Here is a 23,414-nt window from a genome sequence, read left to right on the forward strand (position 1 = left end):
TCTAAAAAATCTGTCAGACACCTGTGGGGCGTAAATACTCACTGCACCACTTATTACATTCTGTGAAGGGTGTAGTTTCCAAAATGGGGTCAAATGTGGTGGAGGGGTCAATTGTTCTGGCACTATGGGGGCTTTGTAAACACACATGGCCTTCAATTCCTGGCAAATTTTCTCTTCAAAAGCCCAATGGTGCTCCTTCAGAGCATTGTAGTTCGCCCCCAGAACACTTTACATTCACATAGGAGGTATGTTTTTACTCAGACGAAATGGTGGTGCCAATTTTGCGGGGCTTTTTTCCTATTTTCCCTAGTAAAAATGAAAAATTTAGGGTAACACCAGCATTTTAGCGAAACAAAATGTTTTCTTCATTTTCCCATCCAACTTTAACAAAAATTAGTCAAACACCTGTCGGGTTTTAAGGCTCACTATACCCCTTGTTACGTTCCGTGAGGGGTGTAGTTTGGAAAATGGGGTCACATGTGGGTATATATTTTTTTGCGTTTATGTCAGAACCGCTGTAAAATCAGCCACCCCTGTGCAAATCACCAATTTAGGCCTCAAATGTACATAGTGCGCTCTCACTCCTGAGCCTTGTTGTGCACCCGCAGATAATTTTACGCCCACATATGCGGTAGTTCTGTAATCAGAAGAATTTGCGTTACAAATTATGGGGGTCTTTTTTTCCTTTTACCTCTTGAGAAAATAAAAAGCATGGGGCAACACCAGCATGTTAGTGAAAACATTTTAATTTTTTTACACTAACAGGCTGGTGTAGCCCCCAACTTTTCCTTTTCATAAGGGGTAAAAGGAGAAAAAAAAACTTCAAACTTTGTAGTGCAATTTCTCCCGTGTACAGAAATACCCCATATGTGTCCCTAAACTGTTTCCTTGAAATGCGACAGTGCTCCAAAGTGAGAGAGCGCCATGCACAATTGAGGACTAAATTAGGGATTGCATAGGGTTGGACAAAGGGGGTATTCTATGCCTGTGATTACCAAACAGGGGGCCTCCAGCTGTTGCTAAACTCCCAGCATGCCTGGCCAGTCAGTGGCTGTCCGGAAATGCTGGGAGTTGTTGTTTTGCAACAGCTGGAGGCTCGGTTTTGGAAACACTGCCGTATAATACGTTTTTCATTTGTATTGGGGGGGGGGGGCAGTGTAAGGGGGTACATATGTTGTGTTTTACCCTTTATTATGTGTTAGTGTAGTGTAGTGTTTTTAGGGTACATTCACAAGGGTGGAGCATTACAGTGAGTTTCCCGCTAGGAGTTTGCGCTGCGGCGAAAAATTTGCCTGCTCATACTTCAAGCAGGAAACTTACTGTAAACTCACCCGTGTGAATGTATCCTGTACCCTATACATTCACATGTTGGGGGGGCAAACCTCCAGCTGTTTCAAAACTACAACTCCCAGCATGTAGTGACAGACCGTGCATGCTGGGAGTTGTAATTTTGCAACAGCTGGAGGCACACTGGTTGAAAAACATTCAGTTTGGTTCCGTTACCTAACTCATTATTTTCCAACCAGTGTGCCTCCAGCTGTTGCAAAATTACAACTCTCAGCTTGTACTGATCACCGAAGGGCATGCAGGGAGATGTAGTTATGCAGCAGTTGGAAGTACGCAACTACAACTCCCAGCATGCCAATACAGCTGTTTGCTGTTTGGGCATGCTGGGATTTGCAGTTTTTCAACATCTGGAGGGCTACAGTTTAGAGACCATTGCACATTGATCTCCAAATTGTGGCCCTCCAGCTGTTGCAAAACTGCAAATCCCAGCATGCCCACACAGCAAACAGCTGTCTGGTCATGCTTGGAGTTGTAGTTTTGCAACATCTGGAGGGCAACATTTTAGAGACCACTGTATAGTGGTCTCAAACTGTAGCCTTCCAGATGTTGCTAGGCAACTCAGCGACTTCCGTAGGATCCAGGCAGCCGCATCGCCGTCCTATGGCGCCCGCCGATCTCCACCGCTGATCGCCGCCAGCTGCTGCTGCCGATAGGTAAATGGACCTCCGACGCCGGTCCTCCTCGCTTTCCCCTGTTCTGCCCTGCCTATTGTGGGTGGGCAGAATGGGGAAACCGAAAGTTAACCCCCCTGCCCCCGATCTGCTATTGGTCATCGCTTCTAGACAAGCAATAGCAGGGATACACCTTCAGGGAGATCCTATACCTTCAGGGGGATCGTGGGTGTCTTGGACAACCCTGATCCCTCTTATATTCTGGGTCACCATAGACCCGTATGACCCGGAATCGGCGCAAATCACCGGTGTGATTTCACTGGTGATTTGCAAAGATTGCTGACATGGGGGGGTCTAATGATGCCCTTAGGCATTTGCACGGGGTGCCTGCTGTTAGATATCAGCGGGGACGCGCGCGGTGGGGACCGAAATTCCCACGCTTGTAAGTTACAGGGAGGTTGTAACCCCTACATACACAAGAACGGTCTTTCTGATGATTTTCTCATTTGATCTGATTTCCTGCCCAATACTTCCCACTCCTGAGAGGCGCCATTGACACCAGATAATTTGAATGTTATTAAAGAGGTACTCCAGGAGAAAAGAAAATGTTTTCAAATCAACTGGTGCCAGAAAGTTATACAGATCGGTAAATTACTTCTATATAAAAATCTTAATCCTTCCAGTATTTATCAGCTTCTGTGTTGTGTAGTTCCTTCCAGTCTGACCACTGTGCTCTCTGCTGACACCTCTGTCTATGTCAAGAACTGTCCAGAGCAGGAACAAATCCCCATTACAAACCTGTCCTACTCCGGACAGTTCCTGATATGAACAGAGATGTCAGCAGAGAGCACAGTGGTCAGACTAGAAAGAACTACACAACTTTCTCTGGAGCATAAAGCAACTGATAAGTACTGGAAAGATTAAGATTTTTATATAGAAGTAATTTACAAAACGTTTTAACTTTCTGGCACCAATTGATTAGGAACATGTGTTTTCCACAGTCTCTAAAGAGTTCATTGTACCCAGAATTCGAAATCTTTTTTCTCCAAAGTGGTGCATGCTGCTCTCCAGTTGGCTCTGTGTTCTACAGTTCTCAATGGTGGGGTGCAGACAATTGTAGCCATTTTAGCCACTTTGGATTACCAAGCCTGGCATGAAGCCCTTTGAGGTCATAGAATGCAACGAGGTACTTGTTTAGACTTTCCTTGCTGACTAATCAGATGTGGTCCTCTCGACCACTAGCATTCTTGGTAGAGGATACTTGAAAAAAACTATAGAAAACCTCTGGTAGAGGACTGGTATTACTGTGTATCTGCAGTATTTGCTGGGCTGAGGTCCCATGTGAACAAAGCTTTCTATACTGTACACAAACTCCACCTCCTCCTCCTCTACACCACAAGATATCCAGCTCACAGATAAAGACAGGATTGGTTGACAGAGCAGGAACTTTCTATCTTCTAGAGCTTTCTATCCCATATCAGTGTCTAGTGCATTGAAGTCACTGTATAAAACAGATACAGATGTAGCAAAGTTACCCATCAAATGGTGGGATATCCTGATATCACAACACGCCATGTAATTGGAGCAGCCTCATTTTTTAATAACATACCCAAAAATGGTGATCCTATTGTATATCTTTCCTATGGCAGGGCTTCATGTATGTTTATCTATTCTTGTAGTTACAGACGAGGATGAGACACATGATCCTGGCCGCGCTCTGTATCTGGAGCTGTATACTGACCGTGACTCCGCTGCTTACTGAGGAACAAGTGGGAAGAGCGAACAACTTAATCAACCAGAGGTTCACTTCGTAAGTATATAGAGACAGTATGGAATAATGTACACACACCTATAATGGACTTATATTGCCTGAGAGGTGTCTTGGCTGAGCTGTGTAATGTACAGCCACAAAGGGGGCAAAAATACCCTTATTTAAGCTATAATTAATGCTTTATTGAGATAATATATAACCTGCCAGATAACTTTATAACTAATACTTGCCAATGCAAGATACTAAAGATAACAGGAGTGAAGCGGCAGCGTTCTAAAAAGAGTAAGAGTCCCCAACACACACAGTCAATATTCTCTATTTCTTATTATTATTTTAATTTATTGACTGAAATGTTTACTGTTTGGATGGACTTTGTCTGTGTTCTTGGATATACTTGTCTCAAATTTTACACAATAACACATTAGAGGTGGATATTCAACCCTATTGTACAACACAAATAGAGAAACATAGCCGCGCATCCATCATTTGTAATTTGATCTACTTGCTTCTCAGCATAATTTCAAAAACTAACACATTGTTAGTTTACATTTTTATCAAAAAGTACAAGCCCACTCGCCACGTCAAGGCCACCTCGTCCGAGTGGGTCCCTAACCTGACACTAGCATAGCGCCGGCCGGTGACTACTGCCTCCGAGACACCAAGCCCACAGGGGGAGCGACCCAGTGGCCAGGCAGCCCCACTGCTGCCTGACCAAGCCCCTGGCTCTGGGCCGCACCACCCCACAGACAAAGCATCACAGAAACAATAGCCGCCACAGAGCACCACACCAGTGTGAAGCCTACCCTGTGCTCCCTGCCTGAGGGCTGGAGAATGCCAGGAGGAAACCCTTATGTAGTATCCTGCTAATTAAAAACACCTGGGCCGAATGGGTTGTGTGGAGTGCTGGCCATGGAAGAAGGGAGAGACTAAAAATGCACAACACAAATAGAAAATAGCCGCACATCAACCATTTGTGTTATGCTCTTATTGCTTCTCAGCATAATTTCAAAAACTAACAGGTTGTCATGATACATTTTGATCAAAAAGTACAAGCCCACTTGCCATGTCAGGGCCACCTAGTCAGAGTGGGTCCACCCTATTGTTATTTGGCTGAAATCGGTCGAGCAGGAGGGGGTGATTACCCCCATCATTCCTTCTAGATAGTACGATTAAGCATATGAGCTGTTGTGTTATATCAGTCCATTATTGTAGGTAGTGACTGTGCATTGGTTCGGTCCACAGTTAACTAATAGTCAGCCGAGACAGTTGATCAGATCAGTCCATTATTGTAAGTAGTTTCTGCACATTGGTTCAGTCCACAATTAGCTGTCAGACAGGTGGGATGGTCATTGGATCAGTCCATTTTTGTAGGTAGTGATTGTGCATTGGTTTTACCGTAGTCCACAGTTAGCTAAGAGACAGCTGAGACAGTTCATTAGATCGATCCGTTATTGGAGGTAGTGACTGCACATTGGTTCAATCCACAATTAGATGAGGGGGGATGGTTCATTTGATCAGTCTATTATTGTAGGTAGTGACTGTGTATTGGTTCAGTCTACAGTAAGGTAAGAGACAGCTGGGACAGTTCATTGAATCGATTCATTATTGTAGGTAGTGACTGTGCCTTGGTTTGGTCAACAGTTAGTTGAGAGAAAACTGGGACAGTTCATTGGATCAGTCCATTATTGTAGGTAGTAACTGTGCATTGTTTCAATCCAATAAATGTCAAAACAAAACTAGAACCTGACCATTGTTATCATTCATAGGTTTAGATTAGACTGAGCTCCATGTCTCATAGATTATTTATTCAAAGTCTGTAGTGGATACCTCCAAATGAGGGGATTAACCCCTTAACGACGCAGGACGTATATTTACGTCCTGCGCCGGCTCCCGCGATATGAAGCGGGATCACGCCGCGATCTTGCATCATATCGCGTCGGTCCCGGCACTCATCAACGGCCGGGACCCGCGGCTAATACCACACATCGCCGATCGCGGCGATGTGCGGTATTAACCCTTTAGAAGCGGCGGTCAAAGCTGACCGCCGCTTCTAAAGCGAAAGTGAAAGTGACCCGGCTGCTCAGTCGGGCTGTTCGGGACCGCCGCGGTGAAATCGCGGCGTCCCGAACATCTGACCAGACACCGGGAGTCCGATTACCTGCCTCCTCGGTGTCCGATCGACAAATGACTGCTCCGTGCCTGAGATCCAGGCAGGAGCAGTCAAGCGCCGATAACTCTGATCACAGGCGTGTTAATACACGCCTGTGATCTGTGTAAAAGATCAGTGTGTGCAGTGTTATAGGTCCCTATGGGACCTATAACACTGCAAAAAAAAAGTGTTAATAAAGGTCATTTAACCCCTTCCCTAATAAAAGTTTGAATCACCCCCCTTTTCCCATAAGAAAAATAAAATAGTGTAAAAAATAAATAAAAATAAACATATGTGGTATCGCCGCGTGCATAAATGTCCAAACTATAAAAATATATCATTAATTAAACCGCACGGTCAATGGCGTACGCGCAAAAAAATTCCAAAGTCCAAAAAAGCGTATTTTAGTCACTTTTTAAACCATTAAAAAATGAATAAAAAGTGATCAAAAAGTCCGATCAAAACAAAAATCATACCGATAAAAACTTCAGATCACGGTGCAAAAAATGAGCCCTCATACCGCCCTACACGTGGAAAAATAAAAAAGTTATAGGGGTCAGAAGATGACATTTTTAAACGTATAAATTTTCCTGCATGTAGTTGTGATTTTTTCCAGAAGTGCGACAAAATCAAACCTATATAAGAAGGGTATCATTTTAACCGTATGGACCTACAGAATAATGATAAGGTGTAATTTTTACCAAAATATGCACTGCGTAGAAACGGAAGCCCCCAAAAGTTACAAAATGGCGTTTTTTCTTCGATTTTGTCGCACAATGATTTTTTTTTCCATTTCGCCGTGCATTTTTGGGTAAAATGACTAATTTCACTGCAAATTATAATTGGCGACGCAAGAAATAAGCCATAATATGGATTTTTAGGTGGAAAATTGAAAGGGTTATGATTTTTAAAAGGTAAGGAGGAAAAAACGAAAGTGCAAAAACGGAAAAACCCTGAGTCCTTAAGGGGTTAAAGATACTGATCCATAGACGCTCGGCATACAACGAGCCATGATGGCATAAACCAAGGCGGACAAAAAAATAATAATAAACAAAATCGGCTTTTATTTGCTAGAACTATAACAGTAAAAGACAACGCGTTTCGAGGGGCTGGAACACCTCTTCCTCAGGTCATGTGATTTGTTATCTTTCATTGTGGTTCAGCCCCTCGAAACACATTGTCTTTAACTGTTATAAATCTGGCAAATAAAAGCCGACTTTTGTAACATCTGTGCCTACATTAATTGTTGGGGATAATTGCACATAGTTGTGCTCTTTTTGTTCCCTTTTTTTGTTTCTACAGAGAGATGTCTACTGTTCACCCAACTATTAGTCTAATTATTTTTTATATATGGGCAAAATGAGGCTTTGTGCGCTGTATGTGGACCTAGACAAATGCAGCGCTTAAAAGGGTACTCCAGTGAAAAACTTTTTTTTTTTTTAAATCAACTGGTGCCAGAAAGTTAAACAGATTTGTAAATTACTTCTATTAAAAAAATATTAATCCTTCCTGTACTTATTAGCTGCTGAATACTACAGCGGAAATTCTTTTCTTTTTGAAACACAGAGCTCTCTGCTGACATCATGAGCACAGTGCTCTCTGCTGACATTTCTGTCCATTTTAGGAACTGTCCAGAACAGCATATGTTTTCTATGGGGATTTCCTTTTACCCTGGACAGTTCCTAAAATGGACAGAGATGTCAGCAGAGAGCACTGCGCTCATGATGTCAGCAGACAGCTCTGTGTTTCAAATGGAAAAGAATTTCCACTGTAGTATTCAGCAGCTAATAAGTACAAGAAGGATTAAGATTTTTTAATAGAAGTAATTTACAAATCTGTTTAACTTTCTGGCACCAGTTGATTTAAAAAAAAAAAAAAGTTTTTCACCGGAGTACCCCTTTAAGGGAAAAAAGTATGTGTGTATACTGATCAACAAGAAGAAATGTCTTCCATTTTGTTTAAGGTTGACAGGTGGTTTCATGGGCCGTATGGCCAGAGTATATGAACAAAGCGATTGAGGTAAACACATATGTACGTGTACTGGTAAGGGAGTAGAACGAAAAGTGCAACACTCACTCTAATAATAAATACCTTGTATCAACCGATAATGGGAAGTAATAATCGAACACCAGTGGCCTCTAATAACAGTGTTAGGACCAATTTACTATTTCCTGTAAGTTTGGTTACTATTGTGGGTAAAATATTTAAGGATTTTTGAGAGATGCCATTCTGGAAAATCTTAACGGAAATAACCTTCTGACACAGCACCAACATGGGTTTATGCGGGATCGATACTGTCAGACTAATCTGATCATCTATGAGGAGGTCAGGCATAGATTGGATCGGGGTGAGGCTGTGTATGAGGGATCGGTCAGACTAATCTGATTATCTATGAGGAGGTCAGGTACAGATTGGATTGGGGTGAGGCTGTGTATGAGGGATCGGTCAGACTAATCTGATTATCTATGAGGAGGTCAGGTACAGATTGGATCGGGGTGAGGCTGTGTATGAGGGATCGGTCAGACTAATCTGATCATCTATGAGGAGGTCAGGTATAGATTGGATCGGGGTGAGGCTGTGTATGAGGGATCGGTCAGACTAATCTGATTATCTATGAGGAGGTCAGGTACAGATTGGATCGGGGTGAGGCTGTGTATGAGGGATCGGTCAGACTAATCTGATCATCTATGAGGAGGTCAGGTATAGATTGGATCGGGGTGAGGCTGTGTATGAGGGATCGGTCAGACTAATCTGATTATCTATGAGGAGGTCAGGTACAGATTGGATCGGGGTGAGGCTGTGTATGAGGGATCGGTCAGACTAATCTGATTATCTATGAGGAGGTCAGGTATAGATTGGATCGGGGTGAGGCTGTGTATGAGGGATCGGTCAGACTAATCTGATTATCTATGAGGAGGTCAGGTACAGATTGGATCGGGGTGAGGCTGTATATAAGGGATCGGTCAGACTAATCTGATTATCTATGAGGAGGTCAGGTACAGATTGGATCGGGGTGAGGCTGTGTATGAGGGATCGGTCAGACTAATCTGATTATCTATGAGGGGGTCAGGTATAGATTGGATCGGGGTGAGGCTGTGTATGAGGGATCGGTCAGACTAATCTGATCATCTATGAGGAGGTCAGGTATAGATTGGATCAGGGTCAGGCTGTGAATGAGGGATCGGACAGACTAATCTGATTATCTATGAGGAGGTCAGGTACAGATTGGATCGGGGTGAGGCTGTGTATAAGGGATCGGTCAGACTAATCTGATTATCTATGAGGAGGTGAGTTATAGATTGGACCCGGGTGAGGCTGTGTATGAGGGATCGGTCAGACTAATCTTATTATCTATGAGGAGGTCAGGTACAGATTGGATCGGGGTAAGGCTGTGTATGAGGGATCGGTCAGACTAATCTGATTATCTATGAGGAGGTCAGGTATAGATTGGATCGGGGTGAGGCTGTGTATGAGGGATCAGTCCGACTAATCTGATTATCTATGAGGAGGTCAGGTACAGATTGGATCGGGGTGAGGCTGTGTATGAGGGATCGGTCAGACTAATCTGATCATCTATGAGGAGGTCAGGTATAGATTGGATCAGGGTCAGGCTGTGTATGAGGGATCGGTCAGACTAATCTGATTATCTATGAGGAGGTCAGGTATAGATTGGATCGGGGTGAGGCTGTGTATGAGGGATCGGTCAGACTAATCTGATCATCTATGAGGAGGTCAGGTATAGATTGGATGTGGGTGGAGCTGTGGATGTTGTATATCTGGACTTTACTAAGGCGTTTGATACTGTGCCACACAAAAGGTTAGTACATAAAATTAGGAGCTGGGACTGGGGGAGGATATATGTAAATGGACTAGCAACTGGCTCAGTGACAAGAAGCTGAGGTATCAATGGAATTTACTCTGATTGGGTGACAGTTACTAGTGGGGACCACAGGGGGCAGTACTGGGGCCACTTCTTTTTAATATGTTTATTAAAGACCTTGTAGAGGGATTACAGAGTAGAATTTCTATATTTGCAGATGACACTAAACTTGGTCAGGTGATCACCACAGAGGAGGATAACATAATATTACAGAGGGATCTGGGGAAGCTGGAGGCGTGGGGCACAGACATGGCAAATAAAGTTTAATGTGGATAAATGTAAGGTTATACACTTGGGCCATAAAAACTAAATGTACAATTATGTGCTAAATAATAAGACATTAGGTAAAACCTCTACCGAAAAAGACTTGGGGACTGGTGGACAGTAAACTCTACTTTAGTGATCAGTGCCAGGCAGGGGCTGCCAAGGCTAACAAAGTCATGGGATGTATAGAGAGGCATAGAGGCTCGGGACAGGAACGTAGTTACCTCTTTACAAATCAGTACTCACATATGGAGTATTGTGTAAAGTACAGAGTACCTGTATATAAGAACGACATGGCTGAACTGGAGAGGGTGCAGAGGAGGGCAACAAAGATAATAATGGTATGGGGGTTATTACAGGACCAAGATAAATTATTACTTGATATTCGATTCAGCCAATTTGCCAGAATTTTCCGTAAAAAAATTGGTTCGGTCCGAATTTATTTGCAACAAATCGCTATTAAAAACAGCTATTTCTGGCCTAAAGAGAGGCCCAATAGGTGTGTAGAACACTTTGCGTTGTCAAAACACGCAGGGAGTGTGCTGTGTTAGTGAAATAATAATGTTATTCAGTATGACATGCAGTTTACAGGCATCGTTTTTAGAATCACTGCAGCAGAGCGTCTGGATGTGGCAGATTTTTTATATCATTTTTTTTTCATTTAATTTGAATTTATTTAAATTTTTTGATTACCCATTCTGGTTAGCATCGAGCTGGCGTTCTGCCGCAAGGTGAGCTACCACATTTTCCAGCCCCTGCCACTCAGCGCACACCCCTACTCTGAGTGTCCACTTGAAAAGGTGAGGGACTGCAGTACCAGCAACTTGGACAGGAGGACATTCAGCTTCTGTGCCATTGGACAAGTGGGAGCATAAAGCTAGAAGTGTCTGCAGTAAAAAAGTTAGTACTTGTATCATAAAATCGAGCTGGAGGTCCTCAGCCCCAGCCTCTCATTGCCCCCCTGACTGTGAAAGTGAGAATGTTTCATTTAATCAGTTATGGTTCATTGTTATCATTCCAAGCTGTTACATTGGATTCTTGGGATAATTCCACAGGTAATTATATGATGTAGACGACCATAGGGCCTCAGTCTTGAAAAGATTACATACATTTTTTTAAATGTAAGATTTATACTACATTCACAAGTTTAATGTCCCAGTGTTTACTTTGAACTAATACTGTATGACCACAAAACCCAATCTAACAAGAAGTCACATGGCGGCACAATGACAGAGCCTAGAGGTGGCAGCAGCATGAGGAGACCATAATCTGGCAGAATGGCACAGCCTGGAGTTGGCGGCAACATGAGGAGACCATAGGGCCTCACAATCCCTAAGAATAAAATGGGGAATTTTAAAATTTAAATTGAAGATTTATGGTAGCTAGTGCTACCATAAAAATTTTTAGGTAATGTCCAAAGCCCCCATTTTGTGCTGAAAGCGAGGGTCTAATAAAATGAGGAGCCAGATGTCATCCCGTTACTGAATGGTGACTATTTGGCGGTCACTACGCAAGCAAGTGAGCATGTATCGTGCCATTTGTGCAAGTGACTCAGAGGGACTCCTGCCTCCATCTCCACTGCATATTGCCACAGTGTGTCTGGGTCCTCTGTCTCGCCTTCCTCATAACCCTCTAGCTCCTCTGGCTGCTCCTGTTCCTCCTCTCCTGTCAAATGACAAAAAATAACTGTGCAATTAGCGAAAACTAAACTGTGCTCCGCTCTGCCCCTCATCCTTCTCCAGTTCAGCCCCCACAGGGCTCATTTGGCCGTGAGATGTAGGCGCCACGTCTCCAGTGCCCTGACCAGCCATCATTTCCAACACGTGTTGTAGGAAATGAAGCAGTGGAATGACATTGTCCATCCCCTAATCCTGGCAACTGGCTAATAATGTGGCTTCCTAAAAGGGCCTGAGCAAACGGCAGGTGTCACGTATGAGCTGCCACTGGTTCACATTGAAGTTACACAGGTGAGTACCCCTATCCGCTTGGATCATCAAGAAATTTGTGATGGCTTTTCTTTGCTTGTACAGTTGGTCCAACATATGGAGGGTAGAATTTAAATGTGTGGCAACGTCGCAAATCAGACTATGTTGGGGGATACCGTTCTGTAGCTGCAGCTCAAGGTGGTTGTGCTTTGCAGTGTACGAGTGGCTGAAGTGCATGCAAAGTTTCCTTCCCAATGTTAGGATGTCTTGCAAATGGGGGGAACACTTCATGAACCACTTGACAACCAGACAAGATGTTCTTCCTGTTGTCAGTCACCATGGTTCCCAATTCCAGTTTTCGTGGAGTAAGCCATGCTCCTATTTCTTTATGAATGACTTTTAGCAGTTCCTCCCCGGTGTGACTCCGTTCGTCAAAGCAAACCACATGAAGAACAGTGTGACACCGCCGTGCCCTACTCACATGGTTTGCTGAAGGGCCACTGAGACTTGGACTGGGCAGTGGAGGCTGAGGACACGGTGGAGGATGAGGAGGCAGAGTTGCACACTGTCACAGGACCAACTGCCAAAGAGCGTGGAGGAGGAAGCGGCGTGACGTGTCCAAGTTGGTGTTGTGGCTGTGCAGGAATCACATTCACCCAGTGGGCTGTAAAGGACATGTATTGTCCCTGAACGTAGTTACAGCTCCAGACGTCGGTGCTGCCGTGCACTTTGGTAAACATCGACAGGCTCAAGGACTGGCCCACCTCCTCTTCAACAAAATTGTGCGGGGCTGGTACTGCCTTTTTCGCAATGAAATGATGGCTTGGGACTCTCCACCTCAGCTTGGCACAAGCCATCAATTATCTGAAAGGTTCAGAGTCCACCACTTGAAAAGGGACGGACTGCAACACGAGCAACTTGGACAGGAGCACATTCAGCTTCTGCGTCATTGGATGAGTGGGCGCATACAGTTTTCTCTTGGACATGGCTTCACCGATGGATTGCTGGCAGAATGACTGACTAAAAGTAGGAGGAGCAGGAGCATCTAGAGCGACAATTAGAGTATGACACACAGCTCCCTTCGGCCGAGGTGGTGGAGCCTTGGCTGGCTGAAAAATGGAGTGGCGTGCTACTGGGTGATGCAGCAGGCTGGAACACCACATCAGAGCCAAAGTTCTTCCTGGCTGCTTTATGGTGGCGCAGTATATGTTAATGCAGGGCCGTGGTGCAAACATTGGTACCCTTGCCACGCTTCCCCTTCTGCCGACATATCTTGCATGTGGCTATGTTAACCTCCTCCGGATGCTTGATGAAAAACTGCCACACTGCCGAGTAGCTGATTGTCCCACCTACAGTCCGCACTAATTGACTGCTACTGCCGCCATCTCCAGGATCCCCTGTTCCACTACCTCCCGGGAAGGTAGGCTGCTGCGAAGCAAGTGGTCTAACCCGGGGAAGTCCAGAATTTCCACTTCTGCCACCATGCTGACTGCCAGCCATGCTACCACCTTGCTTGCTCAGTTGCTGCCTCACGGGCAACCTGCAACCCACTTCTCCTGATGATGATGAAGCCCCTTCTGCACCCGGCTCCCAAGTGGGATCGGCTTCATCATCATCGGGTTGTGTCTGCACGTCACTGATGTCCTCCTCAGGTTCCTCAACAGTGTATGATTCAGGACCCTGAACGCTGGCAACACCGCCTACCACATCACTCTCCTCATCACTACTTGTCCGCCTAGTGGAGGAAGCTTCGGATGCCTCCTCCACTTCTTGGCTGGGCAGTAGCTGCTGACTGTCCTCTATTAGATCGCCCTCAGTGAATAGTGGAGCTGAATCCACAGCATAAGATACTACTTTATGGGAGGGAACATCGTAGGAGAGAAGCAATGGGAGGACAGGGATTGCTCCTGGGCCATGTCAACTGAGGGTCGTGTCTGAGGAACCCACCAACTGTTGACTGGGGGTGTCAGATGTCACTTGTGATGAAGTGGATGACCTTGTTAACCAATCGATGATGACAGAGGGGTTGCTGGTCGAGACATGACCGCTAGCCGATACCAGGAGATCAAGCCTCTCACTGCGACTCCTGATGCCACCAGTCACTAGTCTGCTGCAACATCTACCTGCACCTGATGAATTTAGGCCTCTGCCACTCCTCTGTGCACGTCCTGGCACTTCTCTGCCTGACACACTTAGTGCGTATATGAGGGGAGTACAAAACTCTTCACTATGCTTAAAACAGTATTTGTTTAGAACAGCAGCAGTTGTGTACTTTTGGCTGGCCTTTTACATTAATAGGCCCTTAAGACTTTATCAGAAACAAAATAGTACACCACTTAGATGTAAGTATGTGGCATGTACTTATGAGGGAAGAAAAATGTGCTACAGTACTCTTAAGTAAGTTTTTGTGCACAACACCAGCAGTACACAACAGTGCTGCAGCACACAGTCGCTGTGTACTAAACCCAAAATTGTCCTTTCTCTCTTTCAAAGACTATTAGGAAAGGACTGCTGTGTATGTATTGTAACATCTACAGACTAGTATAACCAGCAGACCATTTTTTGTGGAACCAAGACACAGAGTTGCACTAAAAACGTATTCCTCCCTCCTCTCCTAACGTTTCTCCAGCTGAGCCAGCTTGTTCAAACGTATGAGGCAACACAAAGCTCTCTGCCCCTCTCTGTAATACAATGCTGTAGACAGTGACTGGCAGGTTAATCGCTGCAGTAAAAATTATTTTCAGTGGAAAAACGCACTGCTTTCTGTCCACCAGAACGCTGACTAAGAGGTTAAACACTGCTGGAAAAAGCTTTTCTGTGTAACACACAAAGTACTGACAGTCCTATCTCTCTGCTGTGAAAGGATGAAGTGACTGGCCAGAATATGGCTGCCAATTACATGAGGCTGTGAAATCACAGGGGTGAGTGGCTGCTGATAGGCTGTCTCCTGCATGTGATTCAGGGTCATCCTGCCTACCCTTGTTCCCGCCTACCCAGGATTCCTTGCCCCATGTACTGACATGTGGATCCACCATTTTAGATTCCCTGGAGCCTGGACTGCACTAAATGGAGTTTAATTAAGCGATTCACACGATAGAATCGCGGCGATATTCACATTCGTTTCATATCAAATTTTTCATGAAATTTGTAACGAATTTGGATTCGTCAGATTTGATTCGCTCATCTCTGGTTATTTAGTTTAGAGAGAAGACGTCTTAGGGGGATCAGATAACAATGTACAAATATATGAATGGACAGTACAGAGATCTTTACAGGGATCTTTTTATATCTAGGACGGTAACCATGGGAAGTGGGCATCCTCTACATCTAGAGAAAAGAAGGTTTCACCATCAGCACAGACAGAGATTCTTTACTGTAAGAGCAGTGAGACTATGGAACTCTCTCCACATGATGTTGTGATGTTTGAATCAATAAACAAGTTCCAGTGCCTGGGTGTTTTTCTAAAGAATAAGAATTTTACAGGTTACGGATACTAGATTTATGTGGATGGAACGTTGATCCAGGGATTTATTCTGATGCCATATTGGAGTCAGGAAGGAATTTTTCCTCCGTCATGGGGCAATCAGCCTTATATATTTTTTTTTGCCTTCCTCTGGATCAACACAGTAGGGTTACAGGTGGAATTTTATGGACTCTTGTCTGTTTTCAACTTTATAAATGATGTTACTATGTAAAATAAGACAAAACTTGTAAGTAGATATACAGATCGACACTAAAGATTAACTTACAGAATCCATATGGAACTTTATTTGGTTTTGCATTACTTGACACTATTTTTACAGACACCAGAAACATCCATTTTCAGTTGCTGTCATCTCTGTTTTTATGATGTATTTTATGTATATATTATTGTGTTGGTAACCAGTAAAGATTGTTTATTTTTGATTAAGACATTTGGTCTTCTGCAGTATTGCTTTTTGTAGGCTTTGTAGGTTATAGCTGCGGCCAGCAGACTCTTTGATATGGTCCATTAATAGAATGCTGTACAATTGGAAGTCTAGATATTTACAGTGGTCCCTCAACATACGATGGCAATCCGTTCCAAATGAACCATCGTTTGTTGAAACCATCGTATGTTGAGGGATCCATGCAATGGAAAGTATAGGAAGTTGTACTCACCTGTCCCCGCCGCTCCGGACCCGTCATCGCTGGTCACCGCTGCCCTTGTCCACCGCTGTCGCCACGTCCCCGTGGTGTCCCCGCCACTCTGGAATGTTTCTGCTACTCGGGTACGTTGGTCTCATGTCGCCGTCCTCACGTTACTACGCACGCTGCTCCTATTGGATGATGCGCGGCGACTTGATGACGATGATGGAGAGCGCCGGTGATGGAGGGGATCCCGAAGAAGACGCTCCGAAGCCCCGAGGACAGGTAGGAGACCATCACCGGAGCACACGGGGCACCGTAAACGGCTATCCGGTGGCAGCTGAAGCAGTCAGCGCTGCCGGATAGCCGTTTATGCGATGGCCCCGACATACAAAGCATCGTATGTTGATGCTGCCTTCAACATGCGATGGCCTCTGAGAGGCCTTCGCATGTTGAAATTATCGTATGTCGGGGCCATCGTAGGTCGGGGGGGTCACTGTATATACCCCCTCCTTATGTTTGCAGCTTCACTACACCAGTGTTTTTGGTATATAACTTTATTTACAGGTCAGGAAAAAACTTTCCAGCAAGGTCACAATATTGTGATATGTTCTCACTCACTTCAAAAGTTTTTTCAAACATATATATATGAAACATAGTTTTCATACATAACCTGTATTGGTGCGATACACGTAGGGTGGGGTCAGACAGCCCACTTTGCAATAGTCCTAGTGGAATAAGTCACCTGTGACCAGACAGGGCTACATAATCCCACAACCTTGTCATGGATCATGGGTACGAAGGGTCCCCACATATGGACTGTAGCAGGTCTGCTGTGTTCTGCAGACATTGTAGTAGAGCTGTGAGAGGGGCCGTATGTGTATAAAGCAGGTAGACCGCTCAGAGTTATCTGTAATCACATTCCTCATGTACGTCTTCTTTACATGAGGGGTGACAACTTTCAGAGGCTTTTTTGGTGTTACAGTCACCACTAGCATTTCTGAGCTTGTTCTACTGTTTGCTTATCTCAACTTTTTGATTCTGATTTAGACTGGAGAATCCTGAGTCGGCTTGACCTCTGGTCCAGTTTGGGTTCGCACTTGGTTCTGAGTCACACATGTTCATTCTCCCTAGCTGAATAAAGCTTATTGAAAGACTTCATTGTGTGCTGCGAGTTCTTTCTGACATTGTCCTCTGGTTTGGACACTTCAACTTATTCCTGTTTTTTTCTCTGGAATCTGACATAGTTTTGCTTGTTTGACCTGGTCTTTTTGACTTTGCTGGTTAGTTTCTCCCCAGGCAGTGTTCCGGATGTTTATTTTACCAAGAAGAAGCCACAAAACGCATCCATGAATGACAGGTTTTGCTGGTAATTATAGACTAAAATTGGGTTCTTTCTTTCTGTGCTTAGAACACCGGGTGCTGCTGGAGATCTCAGGGGCCCCCAGCACCGGGACCACCATGATCAGACATCTTATCCCCTATACTTTGGATAGGGGATAAGATGTCTAGCAGCGGAGTGCCCCTTTAATGGGTTATCTCAATATAACAAGCCCTGTCCATGTGTCCCGGTGGGGCATCGGGACATCCTAGAGGGGGAGCGACTATGTAACTTAGAGTAGGTCTCACTGTAGCGAACCTGACTGCCTACTTAACTCTCTTTTTAATGCATGGCCGACCATTACGATTGGAAACGTTGGCAAACCTCAGCGTCAATATAAATTGTTACTTGGGGGATTCAGAAACCTGTACTTTGGAAGAATTGTCTTAAACACCCCCCCCCCCCCCCCTCTTTTAAATATTTTTTGGACCATCGTCTAAAAGTTAGATTGGGGTCCATGCTGTAACCCACCTGTAACTTACAGCAGAATTGTTGGGTCTTTTAAGCTACCAAACGTGCAGCACTAGCATCTAGGTTTCTAAAAGCAGGTCCCCCTTGTGCCCCCATAGGGTGAATGTTTATCCACAAGATGTCCGGTTTGTGCCCACACAACACGATGCTGCACTCTTTGTGACAAGGCGATGGTGTTCTTCTTGTGCCCCCATAATGTAAATGTAATGCCATTGTGCCTCTGAAAGGTGAATGTGCCCTCTTTGTACCCACACAAAGTGATGCTGCCAACGTTATGCCCCTGCAAGGTAATCCTGCCCCATGTGTGCCCCTGTAAGGTTATGCTGCCCCCTCTGTGCCTCCAAAATGTTATGGAAGCACATACATATATGAAAGGTACCAAGTGCCTCCTTGCCCTATCTGCATTTCTATAAAATGATTCAAAGAAGCATTTTTAAGCTCATGAAGAGCTGAGGGTCGGAATGCCTTCTCGCCTTCCCTCCCATCTCTTTCCCTGCTTGATTGACACTTAGCTGGAAGCCAAGCCCTGTTTCCATATCTCCTTCCTGCAATGTGCATCAGGGACATGCACAGGTTGACTAGAAAGTGGGGCTTGAGCCTCTGCCCTTTTAATGTTCATCCTATAAGTGCCCTGGGCAGTCTGGCATCATTATGTGGCAATGTATATCAATAATTATAAGGAGTACCCCTTTTCTTTTTCAGATCAGCCCCCTAAAATGTCTGTGCACATCCCTGCCGTGCCTGATGATGGGCGATACAGGGGCTGGAGTATTGTGACGTCGCGCTCCAACCCCTCAATGCAAGTCTATAGGAGGGGGCATGGCAGCCGTCACACCCATGATGGGGCATGATGTCATTAGAGGGCAGAGCCGTGAGTCACGATAATTCGTCCCTTTATCGCCCGTCATCAGGAACGGAGCGAAGTAGATGACAGGGGTGCTGCAGGAGAGATTGCGGGAGTTCCCAGTGGTGGGACCTCTGCGATCAGACATCTTATCCCTTATCGTTTGGATAGGGGATAAGATGTCTAGGGGCAGAGTACCCCTTTAACCTCTTCGGACACAGGGCTTACAGATATGCCCGTGGGCATTCCGAACCCTGCTGCTCGCCAAGCGGGGAGCGGACCGGGGTGACTGCTGATATCTATCAGCAGTAACCCCGTGCAAACCCCTGGGGGGTCTTGAGACCCCCCAAATCGCGGGTCATTTCAGACTGGCCAATTCTGGGTCAATCGGGTCTCTGGTGACCCGAAAAAAAAGGGTGAATGGGGCTGTCCGAGACAGCCCCATTCACCCTTACCCAGCAGGAGTGAGGTGGCACGGGTGCCGCCTCACGATCACGTGATTGATCTGTCAGAACGAACGACCAATCCCGACCCTGCTGGGCGGCAATTGGGACGGTGAAGATGGCGGCGATGGGGGCCGACGGGGGTCTCCTACCTTGCCCTGGTCCGGCTGGGGTCCCCTCAGGATCGGTGGTGGCGACCGGAGCAGCAGAATCGCTGGCAGCAGCGGTGGCGGTCCCGGTGGCCGGATACAGCAGGAGGTGAGGCCTGTTCACCTCCTGCTGTTGCTTAGCAACAACTCGCAGCATGGAAAGCCAAAGGGCATGCTGGGAGTTGTAGTTTTGCAACAGTTGAAGTTCCAACTACAACTTCCAGCATGCCCTTTGGTAGTCTATGCATGCTGGGGGTTGTAGTTTTGCAACAGCTGGAGGCACATTTTTTCTATGAAAAAGTGTGCATCCATCTGTTGCATAACTACAACTTCCAACATGCACAGATTACCAAAGGGGGTGTTAAGGCTCAGCGGGGTGTTAAGGCTCAGCGGAACCCTTTTTACATTCCATGAGGGGTGTAGTTTCCAAAATAGTATGCCATGTTGTTTTTTTTTTTTGCTTTTCTGGCACCATGGGGGCTTCCTAAATGTGACATGCTCCCCAAAACCATTTAAAAAAAACTCCCTCTCCAAAATCCCATTGTCGCTCCTTCCCTTCTGAGCCTTGTAGTGCACCCACAGAGTACTTGACATCCACATATGAGATATTTCCTTACTCGAGAGGAATTGGCTTACAAATTTTGGGGGGCATTTTCTCCTTTTACCCCTTGTAAAATTTCAAAAACTGGGTCTATCAGAACATACGATTGTACGATGCTTCATGTGTGGCTCACCTGTCCCTCGTTGTCCGATTTTTGGGCAAACGTACTCAACGTCATCCATCACATAACTTCAGTACAACTCCGACCAACTCCAGAGATCACCTTACTGTCTATTCTTCCCCCATCCCTGCCCAAACACACTTCCAGATTAATTGTGCATCTCTTGTTGGCCACCAGAACAATAATACCACGACTATGTAAAACAACAGTCTCTCCTACTGTTTCTTCCTGGCTCCAGGAAGTGTCCAACATACACAGAATGGAGGAACTGATGGCTGACACGAGAGACACGATGAGTAGCTACACGCTCACCTGGAGCCCTTGGCTCGCCTTCCTGAACTCCCCCGAGTTCACGTCCTTATACCATAACACCACCAGTATTGCGATTTAAGGCGCAGACCCACCCCCCTGTATACTATTATGCCATGCATCTGCTACTTACCATGAAGACCTCGCCAGCCCCCATTCAAACAACTTGCCAAGAGATGCTGGAGATGGTCCGCCCTGTGAGGTACTTGTCCTTACACGTCCCCTTTACCCTTACCTCCTATCCCTCTCTTTCTTTCCATCCTCTTCTCCTCTTCTCTCTCCTTTCTCCCCTCCACCTCCTTTCCCCACCCCCCACCCCTTCCTCTTGTTTATCTTTTATCTTTTTTTTCTCCCTTATAGTTATATGTTATGTTTTACTGGGTTGTATTACATCTTATGTGTACGAGTTTACTGCCTATTTCCTGATCATTGATGCACTCCTCACTACAAGATCTCAAGACTTTCTACCAGACTAGCTTTGGCGCTAGATACCGTATTTATCGGGGTATACCACGCACCGGCCTATAACACGCACCCTCATTTTACCAAGGATATTTGGGTAAAAAAAGTGTGTGCGCGTGTATACCCCGATATACCCCCAGGAAAGGCAGGGGGAGAGAGGCCGTCGCTGCCCGCTTCTCTCCCCCTGCCTTTCCTGGGGTCTAAAGCGCTGCTGTCGGCCCTTCTCACCCCATGGCTATCGGCGCCGCTGCCCTTTCTGTCCCCCTGACTATCGGTGCCTGCGCCGATAGCCAGGGGGAGAGAAGCGGCGCCGACAGCCAGGGGGAGAGAAGGGGCAGCGGCACTATTGCCGGCGCCGCTGCCCCGTTGCCTCCCCCAATCCCCGGTGGCATAATTACCTGAATCGGGTCCGCGCTGCTGCAGGCCTCCGGCGTGTGTCCCCTGCGTCGTTGCTATGCACGGCGCGGCGCACTGACGTCATGCGCCGTGCCGTTCAGCGCATAGCAACGACGCCGGGGACGCACGCCGGAGGCCTGCAGCAGCGCGGACCCGACTCAGGTAATTATGCCACCGGGGATGGGGGGAGGCAATGGGGCAGCGGCGCCGGCAATGGGTGCCGCTGCCCCTTCTCTCCCCCTGGCTGTCGGCGCCGCTTCTCTCCCCCTGGCTATCGGCGCCGATAGCCAGGGGGTGAGAAGGGCCGACAGCAGCGCTCTAGACCCCAGGAAAGGCAGGGGGAGAGAAACGGGCAGCGACGGCCTCTCTCCCCCTGCCTTTCCTGGGGGTGTATCGGCGTAAAACACGCACACAGACTTTAGGCTAAAAATTTTTGCCTAAAAAGTGAGTGTTATACGCCGATAAATACGGTACTTTCCTAAGAAGAGGGGAGTTGTGATATCCTGGGCTACAGTTGCTCACCTACAACTTCAATTGTTTGTATTAAGTGTTCCTTTAACGTGAATTTCCTTTTGTTCTGTTGTGCTTTTCTGACAAAAACAATAAAAATATCTTGAATTGAAAAAAATAAGAACATACGAGTGTAAAAATGAAGATTTTCAATTTTCTCCTTCACTTTGCTGCTATCCCTGTGAAACACCTAAAGGGTTAAACACACTTTCTGAATGTCATTTTGAATACTTTGGGGGGTGCAGTTTTTATAATTGGGTGATTTATATGGTATTTCTAATATGAAGACCCCTCAAATCCACTTCAAAACTGAACTGGTCCCTGAAAAATTCCGATTTTGAAAATTTTGTGAAAAATTTGAAAATTGCTGCTGAACTTTGAAGCCCTCTGATATCTTCCAACAGTAAAAACATCTCAACTTTATGATGCAAATATAAAGAAGACATTTTGTATATGGGAATCAATATATAATTTATTTGGAATATCCATTTTACAGGCAGAGAGTTTTAAAGTTAGAAAAATGCAAAAACTTTCAACATTTTCATGAAAGTAACGACGGAAATTTACCACTATGTTAAAGTAGAATATGTTACGAAAAAAGTATCTCAGAATAATCGATAAAAGCATCTCAATGTTATTAATGCATAAAGTGACAGTGGTCAGAATTGCAAAAAAGGTCTCAGTCCTTGAGGTGAAAAAGGGCCCTTAAGGGGTTAATGTTAAGGAAATGTATAGTTTCCAAAGATTTTTCAGTTAATATGAGCTCGTAGAAGACGTTCACTACGCAATATCTATACATTTAACTTTTATACTTTCTCTTTTCACTTTTCCTTACTTGCAGGCGCTTTACCTATCAGTACGCCTACTTTGTCAAGTTCACTAAGGATGAATGCAACCGAGGGTTAACATATGAGGTCTTACAGGAAGCTCTGAAAGGAGAGGACGCTGTCAAAATCTATGACAAAGTGAGCAACTACGGAATCTATGAAGGACAAAGAATGGTCGTCTCTTCCTACCTGGAGCAAGAAAAATTTGTCATCCATGCTGAATATCGCTTGTTGGATCCCAACTTCAATTCCCCGATCACCCGTCTGCTGTCCCATCAACCCACTGCCGGCTGTGCCATATTTTTTTCTTGGGACTCTCCATGTGTATCAAAATGTTTACTACATAAGGGGAATTATAATATTATAGATAAACTTCGAACCGTTAATGCTCTTCCCGTTGACAGGGTATTTGCTTTTGGGAAAGTGTTTTGGCAAGATAAAGAGAGGCCAAAGGAGGAGGTCTGGGCTTCTTGGAGATCCTTAGATCAATACATTGGTTTAATGCGCTGTGATGCAAATAACTGCATTCACTGCTTTATCAATGGTGTTCAGGAAGACCGGTGTTATAATGATAAATCATATGAAAGATTATTAATGGGCTAGCTGTATACCAAAAAAGAAATAAGGAAAGAAAAAAAAATAAATAAATAAAAAAAAAAATAATAAAAAAAAAAAAAAAAAATATATATATATATATATATATATATATATATATATATTGCAATTAGCAATCAATACTTTCCTTTTAATAAAGTCTATCTGCATATTCACACTATGGTCTTGACTTTTTTATTTTTACATATTAAAAATATAGTTTTCCTTTATGAAATTTTTTTTTTTTTTTGA

General features: G+C 45.1%; 1 protein-coding gene across 1 annotated transcript; it reads left to right on the forward strand.

Moving 5' to 3' along the window:
* The first annotated feature begins 3,649 nt into the window (after positions 1–3,649).
* Positions 3,650–23,171, forward strand: LOC130303243 (uncharacterized). The gene is made up of 2 exons (XM_056551765.1): positions 3,650–3,768; positions 22,583–23,171. The coding sequence occupies exons 1-2, from the start codon at positions 3,650–3,652 to the stop codon at positions 23,169–23,171; spliced, it is 708 nt and encodes a 235-aa protein (XP_056407740.1).
* Positions 23,172–23,414: the final 243 nt, after the last annotated feature.

This window comes from Hyla sarda, unplaced genomic scaffold, assembly GCF_029499605.1.
Source record: "Hyla sarda isolate aHylSar1 unplaced genomic scaffold, aHylSar1.hap1 scaffold_1197, whole genome shotgun sequence".
In the NCBI taxonomy this organism is placed as follows: Eukaryota; Metazoa; Chordata; class Amphibia; order Anura; family Hylidae; genus Hyla; species Hyla sarda.